Genomic DNA, 20,000 nt, shown 5'->3' with positions numbered 1-20,000 from the left:
CGCGCTCATCTTTCACACTACCAGGGTAGCACTCACACCATTCACACACTACAGACACTTCACACCATTCACCTACAGAACACTCACCATTCCACTACTACTACTACTACTACTACTACTACTACTAACAAAATAATAATAATAATAATAATAAAACACAAACACACTCATAAAACGACAAACAATTTCTATACTATACTACCCAAAACCTTTAAAAAAATTCCAGCCAAAATTTATACTGAGGGGTCAACATATTTTTAAAGATAACAACTATAGATACTGATTATACGACCTTCCCCCAAAAAAGTATTGGAACATGATGTAATTTATAGTATTAAAATTCTCGTCTCGGTTTATAATTTGTTGTCGTAAGCAATTTTTTCCTCCCAGTACAAGATGCTAGGACATATATAACACTTCCTGGGATTATTAAACTGGTGGCGGGAGGTGGGGGAGGTGGGAGGTTGGTGGGGGAGGAGATTAGGTTAAGGTGCTGACGTCAGATATTACCATGTGATTTTGCCGACTAGTGAGGATTCTTTTATTATTATTATTATTATTATTATTATTATTATTATTATTATTATTTCTTAAAGTTGTTACAACGAAAGAGAGAAACAACTTCACACTTCAAAAACAACAACAACAACACAACTACCTATTTCACTCACCCATACACGAGGACAGATTACAATACCCTCTCTCCTTTACCACTGGATGATAACATGAAATGACACTTACTTCAGGATGCATATGGGTCAAATGCCTTAAAACTATAATACAATTTAAGGGTACATGGGCATACATATTCATAGAGGTGGGGAGGGGAAGGGGAAGGGAGAGGTGGTTAGTGGGATCTACGAGGGGATGGATTATGGAAGAGGAAGGGGGAATTAAAGGGGATGAAGAGGGAGGAGAAGGGGTGATGGGGAGGTGATGGGAGGAATTATGATGATGAAGGTAGGAAATTAAATGCCATCCAGGTAGTGAATAATGATGATTGGATGGGCGGGGAAGGGAGGAGGAGGAGGGAGGAGGGGTAGGGGTAGAAGGAAGAGGAGGAGGGAGATGGAGAAAAGGCTAATGGGCAGTATACACCTTCTCCTCCTTCTCCCCCCCCATCTCCCCTCCCTCCCCTCCTCCATCTGGTTATTACGTTTCTGAGTAATAATCCACACAATCATGTATCATTCAGTGTGACGTATGTGTGTGTGTGTGTGTGTGTGTGTGTGTGTGTGTGTGTGTGTGTGTGTGTGTGTGTGTGTGTGTGTGTGTGTGTGTACTCCAGGTATATCCCAGGTAGATAATAAGCACAAAATAAGGAGGAGGAGGAAGGGAGGAGGAGGAAGAGGAGGAGGAGGAAGAGGAGGGAGGAAGAAGAGGAGGGAGGAAGAGGGAGGAGGAGGAGGAAGAGGGAGGAGGAGAGGGCCCAAGCAGTTCACGCCTCTTAAGTCACTCGTCTCAAGATTTTTTTATAGTTGATTTCTCATTATTCTTCCTTGGATGATAACCCCTTCATGAGTACGATGACTTAAACAAACTGAGTACGATGACAACCCCTTGGTGCGATGACAACCCCTGAGTACGATGACTCAACCCTTGAGCATGAGAGGTGGGAGCTACCTTACCTGTGTGGCTGAGCTAATTAAGAACTCGCCTCACCTGGAGATGATGTTAATGATGTTAGTCTATGTTAAATTATTCTATGTCAGATCATCTTAGTTAATTTCTGTCATAGTTATTAGTCCTGTGTGTGTGTGTGTGTGTGTGTGTGTGTGTGTGTGTGTGTGTGTGTGTGTGTGTGTGTGTTGTAGCGACCTGTGGTGTAATGGTCAGCATCCTCGCCTCGCAAGCAGAGCGGACCCAGGTTCGTCCCCGGGCAGGGTGAAACCTATGGGCAAATGTCTTTACGCCATTTGCCTCGTCCCACCCAGCAGCAATTGGGGACCTGGATGTTAACCGATGTGCGGATCGTGTTCGGGGTAATAGTTGCAGTGCAGTTGGCGGATTGTCCGGTCTTCTCGGACTATTCCATGACACTGGGTCATGCAACTCGTTAACTTAGAGTGTGGTTGTTGTGTTGGCAACTCTTCATAAACAAATCCACGCCTAGGTGGCCTTAGGCTGGCCATCATCGCTACACGAGGGGAGCCATTATATTATTATGTTGATAGATATATATTTACTAACAGTACACAGATGATAGATGAGCATAGGATAATCTCAATGGATTATATAGATGATCTAACTAACATCCTCTTCCCCCACAGGAGAGAACCCCTCCTCCCTCCCCCCTCCCTCCACCCTCCCCCTCGAGGCAGTGATAACCAGAAAATGACGACGTATTACCACTCACATAGCCGCTCCGGAGTTATGAAATAAGCTAGTGACAACCGCCCAGGGCCCATTCAGGAAAACTGGAACAATCTCAGTCAGACCTCAGTATCGGGGATGGGAGGTCGCGCGTCCTCTCTCCACCTCTCTGTGACCTTGCCAGTGAAACACACTAACCTTGAAAAACACAACTGAGAGAACCGCTAGAGAGACTGAGAGATACATACCAGTGGGAGAACTACTGAGAAACACGGATAAAAAGAGTGACAGAGAGATAAGAAGATGGACAGAGGAGAGAGAGAGAGAGAGAGAGAGAGAGTCGACCCCGTCCCTGAAGAAGGAGTGTAGTAGGATTAGTCGCGGGTGTGATGTGTGTATGTGTGTATGTATGTGTATGTATGTGTGTATAGGGGGGTGTGGTGGTGTTTATAGTGACTCTCATCAACCACCACAGCTCCTGTAGGGATGTGGCTATACAGGAAGGGACCACCACGGTAACTAGCCATCCTCTTGTGACCACCGAGGACCAGCAGAGAGAGAGAGGTGAGTGACCAGGTAAACAAAGTGACACACTGACCTGAGGAAACAGTGGCAAAACCAGACGTCGGATCCGCGCCATATCCCCCCCTTCCCCCCCCCCTCTTGGTGTCGTGGGGCGTGTGTGTCGTGGGGGCGTGTGTGTGTGTGTGTGTGTGTGTGTGCAGGATGTGTGGTGTGTTGGGGCGCAGCTCACCAACACCTGCTAACACGACATATGTTTATCAAGCATCTGTTATGGTAGCTCATGTCACCACCAGCTTCTTCAGTAAATATGTAAGGTCTTTTGTCTGTCTGTTGTTTGTACGTCTATATATATATTTCAAGGGTCTTTATTTAATCCACCTACCCCCCCACCCCTACCACCACCCTAAAATATACAGTGTGAGAAAAGAAGGAAAGAGTAGATTGAAGTTGGAAAAGTTTATATTTCTCCTAAAACGTTTCTAGATTTTATGTGTTCACCCCAAAAAGTTTCCAAATTATTAAAAAAAATATACCAGGCCTATAAAATGTTCCCTTAAAAGTTATGAAATATTATATAAAAAGTATAAAAATCAAAAGTATTAAAAAGTTCATAAAAAGTAGACAAGTAAAATAACATTATAAAAAGTATTAAAAATGAAATACAAAGTAAGAAAAATTTAAATAACTTAACAAAAGTAGCTAAAAAATTATATACTTAAATTTTCTCCCTAAAATACCCAATACAGGTAAAACGTTATATATTTCTGCCAAAATCAACCAAAAAGTCTATTAAACAAAAAGAATTAAATAAAAGAAGAAAACAGTAGAAATATCCCGAAAACAAAGAAACAAATTATAAACACATCATACAAACAAATACAAACGAACGAACAGAAACAAATAAATTGGGTCAAATTAATTAATAAAGTTTTCATCTGATTTTATTTCAACGTTGATTTTAAAATTATGAGTAATCAATTGGGCCTTCTTCGTCTGTCTGTCTGGCTCTCTGCTGTCTGTCTTGCTGTCTGTCTGTCTGTCTGTCTGTCTGTCTGTCTGCCTGTCTTTTCTCTCTTTAAATCTGTTCTATCTCTTAATATCTCTCCACACGCCACTTGGTGGTCACGGTCAAAGTCCCAAGCGTTGACCTTATCTTCCTGACCACCACCACCTGACCCAACACCATCATCTGACCCACCAAATTCACTCTCACCACCACCACCTCGACCCACCACCATCATCTGACCCACCACCACCATCTTGAGCCACCTTTACTGACGACTCCACCACCACCACCACCACACTAGACTCACCACCACCACTAGACCACCACCCCACCACCACACCAAACACCCGACCCACCACCATTACTGACCCCACCACCACTTTCATACCCACCAACCTGATCACCACCATCCATCTGACCACCACTGACCACTACCACTACCACCACCATTCACCACCACCACATGCCCAGCACTACTTCCACACCACCACCCACCTGACCCACCACCATCATCTGACCCACTACCACTTTACCCACCACCACCACCTGACCCACCACTCATCATCCGACCCCACACCACCACACACCCACCTGACTCTCACCACCACCACCTGACCCCACCACCACCACCACACACACACACCTGACCACAAAATAACATACCCATCAAACTTGTAAAAAAAAACAAAACCAAAATAAAAATAAAAAACACCAGTTGAATGTTTTTATTTCTATAATTGTTGTGTACAATTGACCTAAACGACTTCCAATAGCGTTAATTAGTTAAAAGGTAAGAAATTCAGGTGGCTTGTAGTTTTCAATGAGGTTTAATTTGATTTGTGTTTTGTTGGTGTTTTTTTTAATCTGTGTTTTTCTTTCCATTTAATTTCGTTCACTCGGGGTATAAATTTATTTGCTTCTGATGTTTTTTATATATGATTATTATTGGTGTTATTTTTTTTATTGGTTTTAGATATAGTTTTTTAGACGGGTTTTAGATGGGTTTTTGACGGTATCTTAGATTGTTTTTTGACAGTTTTGGATTAGGTTTTAGACGGGGTTTATATTGGGTTTTAGACGTATTAGACAACAACTTTAGACAGTTTGTGTTAGACAGCCATTTAGAGAGCTATTATAGACCAGTCATTCATACAAACCGTTATAGACAGCCATTTAAGCAAGTTCTTTGTAACGTTTTTTGACAGTCATTTAAACCAGCTCTTACAGTCATTATAGACAGCCATTATTTAAGCTTTGACAGTCATTATAAGATGCCATTTTTAAACAGCCATATTACAGCAGTTCATTTTAGACAGTCATTTGCGACAGTTCTTTTAGACAACCATTTTAAGTCAAATTTTTTTAGACAGCCATATATAGACAGTCATTTTTGACAGCCACTTTCGACAGCTCTTTTAGACAGCTCATTGGAGAGATTCAAAGGGCCCTTCCATACTACCCCACATTATCCTATTCAAGTATTCACCCCAGCACTCTTTACAGGCAAGCCCTAGTCTAGTAGTGGTGGTGGAGTGGTGGTAGTGAGTGGTGGTGGTGGTGGTGATGGGTGGTGGTGGTGGTGGTGGTGGTAGTGGTGGGGTGGTGAGGTGGTGGTGAGGGATGATAGCAAAGGTAGTGGTGGTAGTTGCAGGTGGTAGTAGGTGGTGGTGTGGTGGTGGTGGTGGTGGTGGTGGTGGTGGTGGCGGTGGTGAGGCGGTGGCGGTGATAAGGGATGGGGGTGATGGTAGTGGTGGTGGTGAGGGATGATAGCAGTGGTAGTGGTAGTGGTAGTCGTGGTAGTGTGGCAGTAGTGGTGGTGGTGGCGGTGGTGGCGGTGGTGGTGGTGGATAAGAGGATGGTGGTGATGGTGGTAGTGGTGTGGTGAGGGATGATAGCAGGTAGGTGGTAGTTGTGAGGTGGTAGCAGGGTGGTGCAGCGGTGGTGGTGGTGGTGAAGGGTGATGGTGTTGAGGTGGTAGTGGTGGTGGTGAGGGGGATGATAGCAGTAGTAGTGGTAGTGGTGGATAAGGATGGGTGATGGTGGTAGTGGTAGTGAGGAGAGGGTGGTAGTGGAAGCTTGGTGTAGCAATTAGCGGTGAACAGAGGAAGTGGTGAGGGAGAGGGGGCCACCTTCAATCCTTTCCTAATAGTGGTAGTGATGGTAGGTAGTAGTGATGGTCCTAATAGTGGTGTGTAGTGGTGGTAATAGTGATGGTGGTAATAGTGGGGGCAGTGATGCTGGCAGTAATGGTAGTAGTGTTGCTGGTAGTAGTGGCAGCAGTGGTCGGATTGCAGCAGCAGTGCAGCTGCCGCCGGTAGTAGCGCCGCAGTGGCATGACGTAATTCGTGGTTGCCAGTAGTATTGCTGGTAGTGTTGCTAGCAGTGGTGGTAGTAGTATTGTTGGTAGCTAGAGATGCGAGGCGGCTTATCACATTACAGCCGAAGTGCAGAGGCAGTGGGGCAGGGGTCTCTTCAGAAATGAAAACACCGTACGCGTACTCCAGAGACAGCGACCACATGTCCACCCAGCACTAATACCACCGCCACACCCCTACCCCAGGCCACCACCACCTCACCTAGCCACTCACACCCTCACCCCAGCCACCACCCCACCCCACAATCACCCCTACCCTTGCCACTCCCCACCCCTACCACCACCCCACCCTAGCCACTACCCCCTACCCTAGCCACTCACCCCAACCTAGCCACTACCCCTACCTAGCCACTCACCTACCCCACACTCACCTACCCTACCCCCACCCACCACTACCCTACCCCTGCCACACACACCCCACCCCTCCACCACCCCCACTCCCACACTCACCCCCCTACAAACCTTACCACACCCCTACCATTGCCACTACCCCACCCTGCCACTACCCCCCACTCCCCTTACCCCCCACCACCACATCCCAACCCCACCACTACCCCCAACCCTTGCCACCCCCACCCCCACCCCTACACACCCCCCTACCTGCACCACTACCTCACCCCCTACCCTAATTCCACCCTAACCCCTTGCCACCACCCCCAACACCCCTTGCCACTCTACCTCACCTCCCTACACTTAACACTACCCCCACCCCCTACCACTACCCCTACCCCTTACCACTACCCCTACCCTCTACCAATTCCCCATACCCCACACCTCACCCCTACCCCTAAGCACACTACCCTACCCTTTAAACTACCACCTACCCTTGCAACAATACCCCACCCTTACCACAATACCCCTACTCCCACTACCACCTCACCCAATTACCCCTCACCATAGATCATAGTGTGAATAATAACACGATAATAATTACTGCGCATCTTGGCAGTAATAATGCTGAGATGCAGTGTCAGCGCAAACGCCTGGTGGTGGTATGTCAATGACCAGTCCACCCCAGTGCAAGGTGTGGGGGGGTGGTGGTGGGTGTGTGGCATTAAATCAGGGCTCACATAGTGTGTTTGAGAGGCTGAGTAAGGTTAGGTTTGGATGGTTGTCCAGCAATCCAGACTTACCGAGACCAGGAATACACCCGGGCGTGCTAATTAGCCTCAAAAGAAGCCAGCTACAGGTGACCCCTTCTATCAAATATTCACTAGTGTCCCTTGTTGAAAAAAAAAAAAAAAAAAAAAAAAAAAAAAAAAAAAAAAAAAAAAAAGAGAATCAAAACGAACAAAAAATTTACAAAATGGACAACGACATTACTCTTTTCTCTAATTTTCACATTATCTTCCTCTCTCTTCTTTACAATCCTTTTCCTAATACAATTATACGATTTTTAAATGGAAATAAATAAAAATAAATAAATAAATGAAAAAATATATAATAAAAAACAGAAACAAATGGAAAAACAAATAAATAATGAAAATAAATAAACTCCACTATTTTTTCAGAGATAAATTAATTATTATTATTTTTCATCTGGGAGAAAAAATAAATAAATAAATAAATCGATAGAGAATGAATGGATATCATATGAAATAAAAAATGAATATTATTGAACCAAGAGTTGCTTTGCCGAATGACTGACTGGTTGACTGGTTGACTGCTGAATGACTGGTTGACTGACTGGTTAATTGACTGACGACTGACCGGCTGACCGACCGACCAACCGACCGAACTGACCGACCAACTGCCGACTGGTTGACCGACTTACATCGAATGAAGCGACCGACCGGTTAACCAACCGACTGGTTGCCTGACTGACGCTGAACCTATTCCCAAAATGCCACAAATAATATCGAATCCCGTCTTTTGCAACCTCAATCCGAACCCTGCAAGACCCTACGTGAATCAACCAACCCCACTCAACTCAAAACCACCCGACCTCTTTGACTCACCCCTGAACCCCGAACCCGAACCCGCATCTAAGAGCCGTTTACCTACAGTGCAACCTTTATTTAGTTAGGCCGCGAGTGACAGGAGAGGGAAAGAGAAGAGTGAGAGAGGGAAGGAGAGAGGGAAGGAAGGACAAGAGATCCGGGATGAAATAGGGAGAGAAGAAGGAGGAAGGGAGAAAACGGTGATAGAGGGAGGAAAGTAAGGAGATGGGAGGTAAAGACAGGGAGAGAAGAGAGAAAGAAAGAAGAGATAAAGGGAGAAAAGAGAGAAGGGATAGAAGGAAAGCAGGAGAGAGAGTGGGGGAGAAAGAAGAGAGGAAGGAGAAAGTGAAAGAAGGAAAGATAAAAGGAAAGAGAAGGGAGAATAAAGGAATATAGAAAGAATAGGAGAAAAAGGGAGAGAGAGAACAGAGAAGGGAGTGAGAGCATCGATCAGATAGAGCAATCCATACTCAAGAGAGCTCGTCGCACGAAAAACAAGAGCTATAACAGAACCCCCCTTCCCCACATTACACTTTTGCATACCGTCATAAACCTCGTATTCCTCTCTCTATCTCCCTATTTCTCCCTTGGTGTTCTCTCTATCTCTGCATGTGCCTCCTCCCTGTCTCTGTGTATGTTTTTTATGTAGTGTCTTCTCTCTCTGTCTCTCTCTTTTCCCATCTTCCCTGTTTGTATGTGTCTCTCACCGGCTCTGGTCTCTCTCGCATCTCTCTCTCCCTGTTTCTTCCCTGGTGTCTCTATGTGTGCCTGTCTCCCTGTCTTTCTCTGCGTCTATCTCTCTCCCCTATCTCCTCCCTGTGTCTCTATGTGTGCCTGTCTCCCTGTCTCTCTCTCACTATCTCTCTCTTTGGATGTACCAAGTGATGTGAATAGACCAAACAAAGGCGTTATAGTTACCCCTCCCACCTATATAGAAAAACGTGAATTGAAAACACGGGTTGGTGACACCGAAAACCATCACCTAACCTAACCTAACCTCTCTATAACACTTTTACAACTTTTCCTCTATAACTAAGTAATATAATTTGTATGTCAATCTCCTATAATTTTCCATCAACCCAAAAACTTTCTTTACTTCCTAACTTATGCAAATTAACTATTAAACTTTGATTCAAACTTAACTGTTGAATCAAAACTATCTTGACTCGTGTATTCCAGGTAGTGACTCGTGCATTTTCAAGATCTTGTCTCTGGTGAGATCTGTAGTCAGAGCGAAGATCCTCCAGTCAATATTCATGAGTAGTGTAGGTTTGGTCGATATCCAAAGCAATGCAATGCACAATACAATGTACAATTGCCAGCCAGCCATACAAGCAATGTCAACAAAATATGCAAAGCAAGAAAACGCGTGACCTTCTGGAACGCGGCAGAGGCGGCATGTTTTGCCAGCGTGAATTAGCTGGCGGCGGCGATGGTTTATAGCGAGCGTCTGCCGCATGGCGTGTCAATGCGCCAAACACGCAACCCTCTGGCAATTTCGTTGAAAAGGCGTACCCGCCGAATAAATGGCAGTGAGCCAGTTAGGCAGTGGTTAATTGGCTTGGCTGTATTGAATTCAAGGTCATGGGTCGTGGGTTCGACTTTACATGTCTAGGGTGCAGGGACTGTGAGCGTAAGCAGGGTGTGAGTGGTGCTTCCAAAGCTGGAGGAGAGTATGATGACGTTGCATTATTTCTCCTCTCTCTCTATCTCTCTCTTTCTCTCTCTCTCTCTCATAAGCAGATGTAAACAAACACGCCATAGAAAGTAGCCAAACTCATGTCAAGTGTTCTGGGTTCCAGTATAGACCTCTGTGGCTCCACAGCCTTTCACTGTTTTGTTTGATTCGTTGACGCAAGAACAGATGTTTATTCTCTGAAACTTTTCTCTCATCACAGAGACAGATAGACAGATAGATAAGACAGACAGATGACAGACATATAAAATACAAAACACAAGACAGTGTTATCACACACACACAAACACACCGGAATTATTATTATTGATGCTGCCTGCTATAGTTCAGAGAGAGTGTTTGGGGCCTCGCGAAACTGTATCGTTCGCTCAGCGTTTCCCAGGCTGGATAAAGATCCAAATTTAATATGTTTTTTCCATGACTTCAGGTGAGAAATATACCCCGAGCAGTACACCTTTTACCTGATAAATAAATTGCTTTTTTCTTATTTATTAATCTCTATTACTTTAACTACTTCTCCTATCTATCTATATCTATCTATATCTATCTATCTATTTATCTATCTAACTATTTAACCATCCACCCAACTCAACCATAAATGCTATACTCTTTTATATATTGGTGCGACAGAACTGAAGCACATATGTCCCTTCTGTACCCGACACTGCCAAAAAATAATACGCCCTTGAGGTAAAAATGAAGACCGACGAACTTCGAAATTTCATGTTTGGTTGGAAAGATGCAGGTTGCTGTGATGCTGGTAGAGCGGCAGAAGTTGATGTTGTTGGCTGGTAGTGGTGGTGGTGGTGGTTGTTGTTGCTGGGTAGTGCAAGTGTGGTGGTTGCTGTGATGTGCTGGTAGAGTGGCGGTGGTGGTTGTTGTTGCAGGTGGTGGTAGGTTGCTGTGATGCTGGTAGAGTGGTGGTGGTGGTTGTTGTTGGCTGGCAGTGGTGGTTGTTGTTGTTGTTGGTAGTGGTGGGTGCAGCTTAAGCGTGATGCTGGTATGGTGCAGGTGGCTGCTGCGATGCCAGCTGGCAGAGTGGTGGTGGTTGTTGTTGGTTGGTGGTGGTGGGGTGTGGCTGTTGCTGCAGTGGATGGTGGTGGCTGTTGTTGGTGGTGGTTGGTTGCTGTTGTTGGTTGGTAGTGGTAAGTGGTTGTTGTTGGTTGGTAGTGGTGGTGGTAATAGGTTGCTGTAGTGTGGTGGTGGTTGTTGTTGGTTGGTAGTGGTGGTGGTGGTTGTTGCTGGTAGTGGTGGTGGTGGTGGTTGCTGTGATGTTGCAGAGTGGTGGTGGTGGTTGTTGTTGCAGTGGTGGTGGTGGTGGCTGCTGTGATGTTGGTAGAGTGGTGGTGGTGGTTGTTGTTGCTGGTAGTGGTGGTTGCTGTTGTTGTTGGTAGTGGTGGTGGTGGCTGTTGTTGGTTGGCAGTGCAGGTGGTGGTGGCTGCTGTTGGTAGTGGTGGTGGTTGTTGTTGTTTGATGCAGCAGTGAGCGATGGCTATTGTGGTGGTGATGGTGATATTGATGGTGGTAGTAGCAAGAATATTTATAGTGTGTGATGGTGAGACAATAGTGAGGATAGTGAAATAAGTGAGGATAGTAGGATATACTTCCAGATATGAGGCAGGATAAGGTAAGATGAATGATGGCATTATGAGTGACAAGGAGCATGAGGGAAGAATAGGAGAGTGATAGGAGATGAGGAAGAGGGAGGGAGGATACATGAGGAAAAAGATGAGGGAGATTGAAGAGAGAGGAGGATATGAAAAGAAAGATGAGGGAGATTTCAACGAAGGATGAGGGAGGATACAAGGAGGATGAGGGGAGAATAAAGGAAGATGAGGGAGAATAAAGGAGGATGAGGGAGGATAAGGAAGGAAGATGAGTGGAGAATAAAGGAGGATGAGGAGATATTAAGAAGATGAGGAGGAAGGAAGATGGAGGCAGAGACAGCTGGGTAAGGGAGTCTGAAGGATTGTCTTTCTTCTAGGATACCAACTTGGCTGGTTGATCTGTGGGAGGAGGGAGGGTGGGGAGGAAGGGAGGGAGAGAGGAGTAGAGAGAGAGGGAGGGGAGTGAGGGGAGTGGAGGAGGGAGGGTGTGAGGAGTGAGTGAGGGGAGAGAGTGAAGGAGGAGGGTGAGAGGGAAGGAGGGAGGAGGAAGGCGGGAGGGAGGAGGAGGAGGAAGGAGTGGAGGGAGGGGAGGGTGTGAGTGGAGCGGAGGATGGGGAGAGGAGGAGGAGTGAGGAGGTGGAGGAGGAGAAGAGGAGAGAGGGAGGGGAGGGAGGGGAGGGGAGTGAGAGTGGGAGAGGAGGGAGGGAGGAGGAGGAGGGAGGGAAGGAGGGAGGAGGAAGGAGGGAGGAGGGAGGAGAAGGGGAGGGAGCGAGGTAAATGAGGGAGGGAGGGAAGGAGGGAGGGAGAGGAGGGGAGGGAGGGAAGAGGATGGGAGGAGGGAGAGAGGGAAGGAGAGAGGAGTGGAGGGAGGAGGAGGGAAGGAGGATGTGCGGGAAGGAGGAGGGGAGGGTGTGAGGAGGGTGGCGGGAGGGAGGAGGCAGGTGTGAGGGAGGGAGGAGTGGGAGGAGGGAAGGAAAGAAAGGAAGGGAAGGTATTTCATCTAATACTACCACTTCAACAAACAACATCAACAACAAACGTTAAACAACAACAATAACAAATAATAATCCAATACAATCATCAATAAAAAAACACAAAATACGACAAAAAAAACAACCAAAACAATTCCTTTCTTTGTTTTCCAGAACGTATCATTCAACGCCATACAAAAACAACTCTATCGATCAAAACACAAAAAAAAAAATGACTTTTCCCACAATGGTTCTGTTCATCTGAGGATTCCTATATATAAAAAAAAAACATGCATATTGGTCAAACCGATGATGGTCAAAATTATTAATATATCATTTAACATTTTTATTTTTGTCAGGTAGAAAATATTAAATTGCTGGATAAGAAAAATGTTATTAATTTTTCAGTATATTATCGTTCAGTGAGTGAGAGAGAGAGAGAGTATATAGAGGGGAATGAGAGAGAGAGAGATATAGAGAGAGCAGGAGAGAGATATATAGAGAGAGAGAGAGAGAGAGAGAGAGAGACATCACAAAATCAGGTACAAAAGATAGTGTGGTGTAACAAGCCAGCCGTAATGATAGTAGTAGTAGTAGTAGTAGTAGCAGTGTATTGGCAAGGTAGCGTAACAGCAGCTCCTACCTTCCAAACTTACATACCTCCTAGATGGCTTGCTGACCAGGGGAGAGAGGAGAGCAGAGAGAGAGAGAGAAAAGAGAGAGAGAGAGAGAGAGAGAGAGAGAGGAGAGAGAGAGAAGAGAGAGAGAGAGAGAAGGAGCAAAAGAATCCACTAAACGACACAACACGGTAAAACATTCTCACCTGATCCTACACAGAAACTCACCAAACCTGACCCAACCTAACCCAACCAAACCCAACCAAAACCAACCAAACAACTCCAATCCAAACCCAACCAAACCCAAACCAACCAAACCCCAACCAACCAAAACCAAAAACCTAACCTAACCCAACCAAACCAACAAAACCCAACCAACCCAACCAAACCCAACTCAACCTAACCCAACCAAAACCCAACCCAAACCAAGCCAAACCCAACCTAACCTAACCAAACCTAACCCAACCCAAATCAAACCTAACCCAACCAAGCCAAACCCAACCCAACCCAACCAAACCCAACCCAACCAAACCCAACCAAACCCAAACCAAACCAACCAAACCCAAACCAAACCCAACTCAACCAAACCAATCAAACCAAACCCAACCCAACCCAACCCAACCAAACCAACCAAACCTAACCAAACCCAACCCAACCAAACCCAACCTAACCTAACCCAATCAACCTAATCTAACCCAACCTAACCTAACCCAACCCAACCTAACCCAACCTAACCCAACCTAAAACCCTAGCCTAACCAAACCCACCCAACCTAAACCCAACCCCAAACCCCAACCAAACCTAACCAAACCAAACCCAACCCAAACGAACCCAACTAAAACCTAACCTCACCCAACCCAACCTAAACCAAACCCAACCCCAAATCCAAGCCAAACCTAACCCAACCCAACCCAACCTAACCCAACCAAACCAAACCCAAACCAAACCCAACCCAACTCCCAACCAAACCTAACCAAACCCAACCCTACCTAACCAAACCCCCAACCAAACCCACCCAACCAAACCCAATCAAACCAAACCTAACCTCACCCAACCCAACCTAAACCAAAACCCAACCCTCACCAAACCTAACCCAACCAAGAGTTCCCAGATACCTTTACCGAGACAACAATGATAATCTGATATTGATTTTTCTCTCTTGAATGATGTTGGAGAACGTATCTAATTAAAGTAGAGTCTCACGCAAAACCATCAACCATTTTACAATTTATTATTCTATCTTTTTAGCTTAAGTTTATCATATATTTGGGTCTTAAGTTACGAAGAATATTAACATTGCCGATCTCTGAGGACTCTGGGAACTGAGCGACTAACGCGGCACTATATTAAACATGGCTGCTACATTGAAACACATCTTCATCTACCACACTTTCTAAACCCCGAGAGTAAGTGGTTTAGTGGTGTTTATCCTCGCTATCTGGCTGTTAGGATGGGGATAGAGAATAGAAAAGGATGTGACGTAGGAGAGAGAAGGAAGGAGGCAATTTTTTTAGGAGGAGGAACTGAATTCAAAAATCCGCCATGCTGATAGGTAGTATTTATGTACGTTATGTTGTGGGTGTGAGGAGAGGAAGAGGGGGGAGGTGGAAGAGGAGGAGAAGAGGGGGGGAGGAAGAGGAGGAGGAAGAGGAGGAGGAAGAGGAGAAAGACAGAAGAACGGCCTGAGAGTAATTGAAGATAGCCGTCACAACAAAGAGATACTGAGAGAGACGATAAACAGGAATCCATGTGGTAAAAAAAGGACGACACAACCAAATCCAAAATAGTCACCAGAGTAATAAAAAAATGGTCCCACAACAATAAATCCACATATGCTGCTACACTGAGACATACCACAGGATTAAACAGACTTGTAGGAAATTAGGAAATTTAACTATTATTGCCTTTAACAGAGGAGTCAGATGGGAGGATGGAAGAGAGAGGGAGGGATGGGACATAGGGAGGATGGGAGGGAGGGAAGGAAGGAAAAAAAAAGGAGGAGATGAGAGAGGAAGATATATACGAAGGCTTGCTATGACATAATATTCAAATGGGCCGCCAAACTGAGACAATAAGAAACAAATATGATACAATTATATTCTATGTGACTATTTGTTTGGTCTTACATCCTTAATTTATTTATGGAAGATAGAAAGAGAAGAAGAGAAGGAGGAATAAAATGAAGAAGAGGTGAGACCAAAATGAAAAAATAAAATATAGTAAAACATATATAATTCAAATGACGCCAAAACAAAAATTCTGAAGATTATTGAGTTTTTATCATTGTTTTAATTACTCTATTTGTTGTGGAAAAAAAAGGGAAGAGGCACAGGATAATAACTGAGGAGGAGAGGTTAAACACGATATGATAAGAAACTATGATAGATAATCAATACAAAAATGGCCGCCCAATTTGGTATAACTTCAGGATATAGGGTTGTTTAGCACTATATACCCAAAGTATCCAGTGAAGGTGAAGAAGAGAAAGGAAGAGGAAGGAAGAAGAAGGACAGGAAGAGGGAAGGAGGAAACAGAAAATAGAATGATATTTAGAAACTGAATCCAAAATGCACGCCAAAATTATTACATCAATAAATATGAAATTGCTTAAACATTATCTACCCATAATCCCGTGGTAAGGGAAGAGAAGGGAGAAGGAGAGCAGGAGGGAGGAGAGAAGGAGGAGGGGAGGAGGAGGAGGAGGAGGAGGAGGAGAGGAGGAGGAGGAGAGGAGCAGGGAGGGAGAGGTTGAGAGGATTAGGAAGGATGGTTAGGCACCACACCTAGAGCTCGCCCAGCCTCAGATACATTCCCGCCTAACCACCAGTATCCCGGGAATTAAGGCGTAGTTCAGTGCCAATTTATCTGTGCCAAATGGAGGAAGGGAGAGGGAGAAGGCAGGAGAAGAGGAAGGAGGGAGGAGAGGAAGGCAGGGAAAGGAGAAGGAACAGGGAAAAAGAGAGAAAGGAAGGAGGGGGGGAGATAGAGAAGGAGAGAGGATGATGGAAGAGGAGGAGTGAAAAGGGAGAAAGGAGAAGGATGAATGGGTCAGCGGAGGAGGGACAGGAGAAGAAAGGAATGAAGGAAGGAGAAGTAGTGATCCGTTCCATGGTCCCTGGCTCTCTCTACCCTCCCCTTAGTGGTCCGTTCCATGGTCTCCTGGCCCCCACACCCTCCCTTAGTGGTCCGTTCCATGGTTTCTGACCTCCACACCCTCCCTTAGTGTGTCCGTTCCATGGTCCCTGGCCCTCCCTAGTGGTCCGTTCCTGTCTCAGGCCTCCACACCCTCCCTAGTGGTCAGTCCATGGTCACCCTCCCACCTCCCAGTGGTCCGTCCCATGGTCTCTGACCTCCACACCTCCCTTAGTGGTCCGTTCCATGGTCTTCGACCTCCACACCTCCCTAGTGCGGTCCGTTCCATGGTCCGTGGCCCTCTCACCTCCCTTAGTGGTCCGTTCCATGGTCTCGGCCTCCACACCCTCCCCTTAGTGGTCCGTTCCATGAGCCCTGACCTCCACACACCTCCCCTTAGTGGTCCGTTCCATGGCCCTCCACACTCCCTTAGTGGTCCGTTCCATGGCCCTGGCCCCCACACCCCTCCCCAGTGTCCGTTCCATGTCTTCTTACTACCTCTTAGTGGTCCGTTCCATGGTCCCTGCCCTCCACACCCCCTTTAGTGGTCCGTTCCATGGTCCCTGGCCTCCACACCTCCTTAGTGGTCCGTTCCATGGTCCCTGGCCCTCTCACCTCCCCTTAGTGGTCCGTTCCATGGTCCCTGGCCTCCACACCCTCCCCTTAGTGGTCCGTTCCATGGTCCCTGGCCCTCCTTAGTGGTCCGTTCCATGGTCCCTGGCCCTCCACACCCTCCTTAGTGGTCCGTTCCATGGTCTCTGACCTCCACACCCTCCCTTAGTGGTCCGTTCCATGGTCCCTGGCCTCCACACCTCCCTGTGGTCCGTTCCATGGTCCCTGGCCCTCCACACCCTCCCTTAGTGGTCCGTTCCATGGTCCCTGGCCCTCCTTAGTGGTCCGTTCCATGTCCCGGCCAATCACCAGCAGGAGGTCGTCCCCAGCCACCGTCAGGATAACTGACACTCTGGCCATTAGTGTCTTGGGTCCCCTCCACGCCCGGCCAGAGATCCACGCCCATGCAAGGATCCACGCCCATGCAGAGATCCACGCCCATGCAGTGGGTTCCACGCCCATGCAAGGGATCCACGCCCATGCAAGGATCCACGCCCAGACATAAATCCACCCATGCCAGAAATCCACACCCAGCCAGGGATCCACGCCCATGTTAAAACACGCCCACGCTCATGCCGCCCATCAAGGGAAGCTGCGGCACGAGTCAGCATCAAAGAGTGAGGTACAGCAGGGGAGAGACTTTAGCTTTTTAGGGAGAGTGACAGTGGAACAGGAAAATTGCTGGGGGAGAACATTTGTTAGAGGCAGGAGAATGGTGGGGAGAAAGAGGGAAGAGGTGGGGAGGAGGGAGGACGAGGGGGAAGATGGAGGATGGTGGAGAGACGAGGTTCAAGGTGGGAGGAGGAGGAGAGCATGTGAGGAGGAAGTGAGAAGTAGGTGGGGAAAAATTGGGGAGAAACTGGGAAGAAACTGGGGAGAAACTGGGAGAAACTGGGGAGAAACTGAGAGAGAGGATTGGTAGTTCTGAGGGAAAACACTGTGGTAGGGAATTCCATGCAGTCTTAGTCGTGGGTGGGGGGAAGGAGAGGGTAGGGGGAGGGGGAGGGAAGCTGCAACGTGTGTGGTGAGAGAGAATAAAAAAAAGAGAACAGAGAGAGAACAAGGAGAGAAATAAGAGAGAACAGAGAGAGAACAGAGAGATACTAAAGCCAGTGTATAATAATTGCAGTTTCAGGTAAGGATTATTATTGACTGTTTTGATAACCCTCCCCCCCCACAGACATACACACCTGACCTTTAGTATGTCTCAAAGTTCAGGGTACACACACACACACACACACACACACACACACACACACACACACACACACACACACACACACACACACACACACACCACACACACACACACACACACACACCTCACACTCACACACAGGAATTCTTAACAATATATCCGCACGATGTAAGAGAGAGAGAGAGAGAGAGAGAGAGAGAGAGAGAGAGAGAGAGAGCGCAGGGTGCCAACTTTGACCTCCCACAATGACCCATTATAACAAGCTAAGGAGGAAAGATCACATGAGGATAATTTGCCAAGGAAGATCGATGGTTAGAAGTGTGTCAGGTGAAGTTAGGGAGGACGGTGAGGCAAGTGCGTTAAGATGGTGAGGCAAGTGTGTTAAGATGGTGAGGCAAGCGTTAAGATGGTGAGGCAAGTGTGTTAAGATGGTGAGGAAAGAAGATGGTGAGGAAAGTGTGTTAAGATGGTGAGGAAAGTGTGTTAAGATGGTGAGGAGTGTGTTAAGATGGTGAGGCAAGTGTGTTAAGATGGTGAGGCAAGTGTGTTAAGATGGTGAGGAAAGTAAAGATGGTGAGGAAAGTATGTTAAAAGAAGATGGTGAGGAAAGTGCGTTAGATGGTGAGGAAAAAGTGTGTTAAGATGGTGAGGAAAGTGCGTAAGATGGTGAGCAAGTGTGTTAAGATGGTGAGGAAAGTGTGTTAAGATGGTGAGGCAAGTGTGTTAAGATGGTGAGGAAAGTGCGTTAAGATGGTGAGGAAAGTGTAAGATGGGAGGCAAGTGTGTTAAGATGGGAGGAAAGTATGTTAAGATGGTGAGGAAAGAAGTGTTAAGATGGTGAGGAAAGTGCGTTAAGATGGTGAGGAAAAGTGTTAAGATGGTGAGGAAAGTGGTAAGATGCGAGTAAGTAAGGAAGATGGTGAGGAAAGTGTGTTAAGATGGGAGGCGGAAGATGGTGGAGAAAGTGTTAAGATGGTGGGAGGAAAGTGTGAAGATGGTGAGGCAAGTGTGTTAAGATGGTGAGGAATGTGTGTTAAGATGGTGAGGAAAGGCAGATGGTGAGGAAAGTGTGTTAAGATGGTGAGGCAAGTGTGTTAAGATGGTGAGAAAGTGTGTTAAGATGGTGAGGAAAAGGCAAGAGATGGTGAGGAAAGTGTGTTAAGATGGTGAGGCAAGTGTAAGATGGTGAGGAAAAATGTGTTAAGAGGAGGAAAGTGTGTTAAGATGGTGAGGAAAAGGTGTTAAGATGGTGAGGAAAGTGCGTTAAGATGGTGAGGAAAGTGTGTTAAGACGTTGAGAAAAGAAGTGCGTTAAGATGTGAGGAAAGTGTGTTAAGATGGTGAGGAAAGTGTGTTAAGATGGTGAGGAAAGTGTGTTAAGATGGTGAGGAAAGTGCGTTAAGATGGTGAGGAAAGTGTGTTAAGATGGTGAGGAAAGTGTGTTAAGATGGTGAGGAAAGTGTGTTAAGATGGTGAGGCAAGTGCGTTAAGATGGTGAGGAAAGTGTGTTAAGATGGTGAGGAAAGTGCGTTAAGATGGTGAGGAAAGTGTGTTAAGATGGTGAGGAAAAAGTGTTAAGATGGTGAGGAAAAGTGTTAATGTGAGGAAAGTATGTATGTATGTATGTATGTATGTATGTGTATGTATGTATGTATGTATGTATGGGGGGGTCAGCGACACACACACAGGGCACTGACCTAGTTTCTAGTCAATTGTTTAAAAGCCCAATGCTGTGGGGAGGGTGAGAGTGAAAGATGTACACACATACACACATATACACACATACACACACATACACACACACATACATACACACACACACATACATACATATATATACATATACACACATATACATACATACATATACATATACATACACACATAAACATACACACATACATACATACACACATACATACACACACACACATACATACACACACACACACTATACACACACACATACACACATACATACATACATACATACATACATCTGCTGTTAGT

General features: G+C 46.0%; 1 protein-coding gene across 1 annotated transcript in view; it reads left to right on the top strand.

Annotated features, from left to right (window-relative positions):
- LOC121875267 (proteoglycan 4-like) overlaps positions 1-17,298 on the top strand; it is a 32,829-nt gene extending 15,531 nt beyond the window's left edge. Inside the window, 1 exon segment of the mRNA XM_042379731.1 lies at positions 16,963-17,298. Coding sequence (XP_042235665.1) covers positions 16,963-17,298 — 336 coding nt within the window.
- Positions 17,299-20,000: the final 2,702 nt, after the last annotated feature.

Source organism: Homarus americanus, unplaced genomic scaffold, assembly GCF_018991925.1.
Source record: "Homarus americanus isolate GMGI-L3 unplaced genomic scaffold, GMGI_Hamer_2.0 scaffold25368, whole genome shotgun sequence".
Taxonomy (NCBI): Eukaryota; Metazoa; Arthropoda; class Malacostraca; order Decapoda; family Nephropidae; genus Homarus; species Homarus americanus.
This window is presented reverse-complemented; position numbering and strand designations above follow the sequence as displayed.